The 6,116-nt window shown below is 40.5% G+C and overlaps 1 protein-coding gene across 2 annotated transcripts; it reads right to left on the reverse strand.

Moving 5' to 3' along the window:
- Positions 1-1,540: 1,540 nt before the first annotated feature.
- On the reverse strand, positions 1,541-6,059 carry rnaseh2a (ribonuclease H2, subunit A). 2 transcript variants are annotated; one of them, XM_077524416.1, is made up of 9 exons: positions 5,924-6,059; positions 5,564-5,695; positions 4,828-4,899; positions 4,453-4,579; positions 4,289-4,376; positions 3,329-3,466; positions 2,595-2,682; positions 2,395-2,518; positions 1,541-1,809 (listed from the first exon to the last, which is right to left on the reverse strand). In XM_077524416.1, the coding sequence occupies exons 2-9, from the start codon at positions 5,688-5,690 to the stop codon at positions 1,656-1,658; spliced, it is 918 nt and encodes a 305-aa protein (XP_077380542.1). In that variant the 5' UTR covers positions 5,691-5,695; positions 5,924-6,059; the 3' UTR covers positions 1,541-1,655. The 2 variants fall into 2 exon arrangements, with proteins under 2 accessions (XP_077380542.1, XP_077380541.1); XM_077524415.1 differs by lacking the exon at positions 5,924-6,059 and adding an exon at positions 5,782-5,912.
- Positions 6,060-6,116: the final 57 nt, after the last annotated feature.

Genomic DNA, 6,116 nt, shown 5'->3' on the forward strand with positions numbered 1-6,116 from the left:
ATTTGGGCAAATTCCAGTCTCATTAACTTCAAGTCATTTCAGTTCTTCCGAACAAACGTCAAATGTTGACTGTTGGAAAATTAATAATAATCCAGAGTGGCTTCTTACCTAATGTTGACCAAAGCCAACACAAACAAGCTGCCAGTTTGCAGCCTTAACCGGTTAACTTTGCCCTTGTTGGTCTTCCTGCTTGATTATTTGTACTTAATCCCCCCACCCCATTTCCTTTGGCCACAGAAAGTGCAATTGGCCCATGTGCTGGGACAACTATCACTATGTACACCAAATTTAAATGGCGACAATATACTACAGTTTAAAACTAACTGAAATGACTGACATGTCCAGGTTTATCTTATAAAGAACTCCACTAAATACTGTCGGACAATGATCTGATCTTGATCTGAAATAGATCACCACCTTAGTCCTCAATGGGCACACTAACTATTTTTAATCCCATTGACGCAGGAGGAGAACAGGCCTCTTAAGAGGGATGAGACACGAGGCCGGGGAGGTTATAAATCAACATCAAGGACGAATCAGACAGGACTCAACACATTAAAACCAGCGAAGCCACACACGACACCAGCTTGTGAACTTGAACCAGCCATGGAAGCCACCGCCCAGACCGCGACGGCCGCCGCCGCCTTCGATCGGGAATCGTTCGCCAAGAAAGCCTTGAGAGCCACAACCAGAGGGGCTTCGTCTCATTTCGTGGGGAGCTCCATCATCATCCTGTCCTCGTTCGCCGTGTCCACGCTGGCTATGAACTGCGGGAAAAAGATCCAGGAGTCCCGGCACAAGCCCAATGACAACTGACGACGGGCTGCAGGTGGACGGTCCATCTGTGTTTGCGATGTGATGTGTTATCTTATCATCCATATGGTGTCTTCGTTGACTAGTGTGGACGCAAGGAGGGGCAGAGGTGTCACCGCACAACGGTGACTGACGCAAAATTTGGCCTCCGTCTCCAGACCAGCGCAACGCCTTAACACCTTGCAAAGAAGCCAACCGTATGTCTTCATATCTTCATGCCTCATCTTTTGAATTTGTCTCATGTTGATATGTAAATAGCAGCTCTGAAAAGCAAGGCTGATACCAAAGATTTAAATGTGTCTCACACATAAGAGCCTAAAGCCAGCTTGAAATGCTTATTTTATTTTAATTATTACTTGCTTCTGAATGTTTTTTGAATGAGGATTTAAGGCGCTATTTAATTGAAGCAATTGAATGCAAGCCCAATCATTTCTTCTTATTGTGCAAAAAAAAAAAAAAAAAAAAAAAAAAAAAAAAAAAAAAAAAGTCATTTTCAGCACATATTGGCAACAAATTTTATAAAAACAAAACTGTGCTACATTATACAGTAAAACCTTCCATGAATGATTAGAGGGATTTTTGTCTTTTTGAGGATTTCAGCCACGTAAACAAGACTTTTAACAACACTAATGTAGTTTTTCATACTGCCACCAGGGCGCACAATTGGTATTAAATACCTTTTCCAACCCTGCCTCATCTTTTGTTCTGTTCAAACAAAGACTCGATACATTATAAAACACATTTTATACGTAAAACAAATTGAACAAATAAAAATATTGCATGTGCTTGCACTGCTGCTGCTTGTGTGTGCAAGCAACTCACAGTACATGCAGGCCAAGTCCTCAGAGAGAGTCCACACTCTTCAGCCTGCGCTCGGTGAAGAAGCGGTGATTTTGCGTTTGGTCTTTGACGCCACCTGGTGCGCTGAAGTAGGACAGCATGGACCTGTTAGCCAGCCGTTGCGCAGCCTTCTCGCCGTCCTCCTCATCGTCGTCCCTGAGGAAAAGGTTCAACAACAGAAGTGTGATTTTTCATAATGTGGTAAGTGCTTAATATCCTCGGGTCAAATGTTTGGCGCATTAAGCGTATGCCAGAAATCAAAGAGTTTGCGGGTTTCACACATTAGGGGATGTAAATGCAAACCAAAACTAATTGTTTAAAGCGTTTTTTGTCTCCCTTTTGATCTCAACAGACATGGGAAGATACATTATATGTTTCATGAGTTCTGAGATGCTGCTCAATATATTTTTGCTAATTTTATGGACTACTGTATAGCACCAAAGGCAAGAACATAGTAAATCGCCTTTTAATTCTGGTTAATAAATCATATGCTTTACATCTCAGCATTGGATTCACTGCAGCTGAACCATGGTTCATATGCATGAAATAGGTCCGCCCCCTCAAAACAGTCTAAATTCAGTGATGTCGAAAAAAAAAAAAAAAAAAACAGTGTGCTATGATTTTCGAGCCTTTGGGTTATTCTGACTAAAGCAGAAATGTTATCAAGACACATAGGAACCGTTTTAAATTATGAAAAAAAATCATGTCTTCTTGAAGTCAAATAATTTCTACAACACTTACCAATGGACAGTTACAGCCTTGCTGTCGATCAAGGTCTGGGCCGTGCTCCAGCTAAAGCGCACAAACTGGGGGTACCCAAACACCGGGTCCAAGTACTTCAGGAGCCACGCTTTAGTCTTTGGGTCTACGAGGGCGACAAAAACAATACATCAGTAATTCTGAAACTATTGATACCAAACATCAAGCATGCTATTCTTCACCATTCGGGTATCCTGAACCGTATTCGGTGTCCACGTCTCCTAGGTCCTCAATGAAGTTCCAGTTCTTCACAACATGGTCTCTGGCCACCTGAACAGCCACATACAAAATATTAGCAATAGCAACATGACAAGTTGCTCTGTGGATTTTTATATACAACAAACAAAAAAAACTTCAAAAGAGCATTTCAAATCCCTCTAAAATCCCCCATGTTTTAGGTGTAATGACACTGTATGAAACCTCTCAGTAATTTTGATGCCTTAACTGGAAACCAACTCAGAATTTTGTCCCGTAAAAGCTTATTGAGGTATGTTTATTCTCATTTGAAGGCGTTTTCTGACCAGATATTCTACAGCCAATATCAGACAAAAACATTCTCCATAAAGTGTGTTTTTCCAACATAAAAAAACCCCTCAATTTCTCAACAAACTTCCCCGTTGCGCACAATAACTTTATAATTGGGTTCAAACCAATTTTCAGACAAATCCATCCAGTAGTTCCTGAGAAGCAGCATTGCTAGTGAAATTATGAAATGCTATTACAAAATTCTGGAAATGTTCCGTCTTAAAAATGACATTACGCCTTTATATATGTCCAAATTTGAATGTCATCATAACTGAAAGTGATGATTAACTCCCATACTTTTGATGGTACTCATCAAAATATGTCAACGCAATTAAGAGTCACTTAATGGACATGAGAAAATCTGACTAGAGTACCAAGTACCCGGACTGACCTTGGCACAGATACTAGCTGCACTGACGATAGGGAAGAGGGAGTCAGCCTTTGGCCTCACTGTGACATCGATGCCTGGGAAAATCTTGGAAAGTTTCTCCTCGTACTTCTCAGCAGGGCCGACTGTGTCTACAAACACCTGCAGAGATGGAGGGCAACGTTCAAGGCCATTCCCATTTTATTTCTATGTCAAGTGGAACCTCCACAGTCAAACACAAAGTGGTCCTGTACGTTGACTTCCTTTACATAAATTTTAAATCAACAAATCGCCACTCTCTTGTGGAAATATTGTATGATGGTCCAAATATGGTTAAAGAAAATCACAAATTTATACTAATGGTCCATATCCAGTTTATCTGATGTTTTTATACAACAACCAATTTAAAGCAGTGAAAATAGCTTGCAAACAAATACATTGCCACTCTTGAAAGTAACTTGTCTTCTCGCTGTGTGGTGTAATTGTCTTCTGTATGGTTTTTTTAAATGTGTAAAACCGAGCGCTGTAATGCTTCGTTGCAGAAGGACTCTCGTGAGCCACAGAGGTAAGTCTCCGCTGCATGTTAATATCTGTTTAATACACAGGGCTAGTCGGCTCATTGTTTTATTTATTGCATCACTATACCTTTAGGAAGGAGTTTGTGAAGATCATGTACACAGATGTTTGCGTTTATGATGTAGCACAGTGGGGGCTCTACATAACTGGACTTTGAAGTGCACAACAGCTGCTGGCTCTGTGTTTTTATTATTTTAAGCAATGCTAGGTGCGATTTAATATATATTTTTAGGTAGTGTTGTGGTGACATGAAGGTACAACGGTATATGACAGATAAGGTATAACAACTTAAAGCGGTGTCTGGGAATTTAAACAAGCCAGCCTTCCCCCAAACTGAAAAGTCGTCAATTTTGAGACGTTCCCCTTTAGACGTTCCACTGCACAATATGAGAACTCACATTTACATACCTCTCTGAGCTGTACGCCACTGTCCAGTGCAAACTGAACTAAACCAATGGCTGTGTCATGTGACAGAGTGTTCAGGTTGCATTTAGTCCTGCCAAAAGCAGACATGCTGTTGGTGTATTGATTTACACACAACAAATACATTGTATTACATTTGCCACCAATACCTCTGTAACATACTGGTGGAGATGGTGTTGGGGGAGAGAATACGCAAGGCCCAGCCTATGAAACTTTTGGCATCGTCCAGTTTTTGGAAGAGATTCTCTCTTTCTGCCTCTGATAAAGTTTTTGAATCTAGAAAGGGATAAGAGATAAACATGATGATTTCTTCCTGAGAGTGAGTTCTTCCTTGCCTTTGTCACTTCATACTTGCTCGTACATGGTTCAGTTGCTATCTTAATATGGTAAGGAATATGAATCTAGACTTGCATCACTGCATGTAAAGCGCCTTGAGAGAACATCTGCTGTCAATTAGTGCTTTATGAATAAAACTGAATTTACTTGGCAAATAAAAAGGCAGCAGCTGTACCAGAAGAAATTACCTGCAACTTTCAAGCCTTTTAGATCCTCCTTTTTGGAAATGGGACAAAAGCATATTCCATAAACCATTGGACCTGGGAGAAGAAAAAAAAAAAAAAAAAGCACATGATGGTATAACTGTGTGTTGTCTTTCAAATGTGAGATAATGATATACAGTATTGCACTACGAAGTAAGAGCAAAAAGGCTTACATTTTTCTCTATGTAGACTAGCTAGAACATTCCAAAAATAGATTCATGAACCCTCAAAACAATGTGAATGTGAGTTTGAACATTTGTTTGTCAAAATAATATGTAAAGAAACGCTGGCGACACCATCCTTTGTTGTGTTTTTAAATTACGTGATTTTTTTTTTTTTTTAAAGACCTACCTCTCTAGATGTGTGAATAATTCACAAGTATTAGCCACCAGCCAAACTGTAATAGGTCACCGATTTTTTTTTTCTTTTTAATAAAGCATCAAATATAGACGTTTTAAAGCATGTATTTTGCTTATTACTGAAGATATAAATAGTGCTGGTATCATTTTGAAGGGCTTTCAGAGGCCTTTCCAGTAAACACGTTTCTTTGGATGTATTTATTTTCTCCCCCCCTACTTCTTCTTCTTCTTTCACATAACTACCTAATGAGAAACAGATGGATAATGTGACAGTGGTGTCATAATTGAGCAAAGTTACTTAGTAACTAGTAACATAGTTGAAAAGCCTTGAGTTGAGTGAATGTAGGCAACCTGCAGCATACCCAGCACTGGTCCCCTGCCCGCTTCGTCGATGCCCAGGCAACAATCTTCAGTCTTACAGACATCAGGGATGATGGATGACAGCCGGCAGCTGACAGAGTTGTCGGCGTCGAAGGCGCTGGTATCCATAACGGCTACCGAGAACACATTTCACGTAAATTAATGCATTTGATTGTCGCCACGTTCATATACTCCCGTCATGAATACGGACACTGCCTACCAATGACTAACAGGTTAGCTAGATGCTGTCTTGGACGGCTAATGTTGCTGCAAATGAAGCACTTTACGACTTCAACTGTGTTCCAGTCAGTATGACACGACATTATGCGTTTCGTTTCACAGACGAGTTTATAAAGTCTTACCTTACAGAAGAGAATGACTACTTTTCCCAGCTTGAACGTTGTCTATTTTGTACGTGTGTAGCTACAACAGCAGACTTTGAAGCAGGAGTTACTTCGCGCCTCGCAATGACGTCACATGCGCCAATCACAGATATGGTATATACTGCCCCTCCATGGCCTGGAGTGGAAATGTAGCCTGATACTAGAAGGCTCT

Source organism: Festucalex cinctus, chromosome 6, assembly GCF_051991245.1.
Source record: "Festucalex cinctus isolate MCC-2025b chromosome 6, RoL_Fcin_1.0, whole genome shotgun sequence".
NCBI lineage: Eukaryota > Metazoa > Chordata > Actinopteri > Syngnathiformes > Syngnathidae > Festucalex > Festucalex cinctus.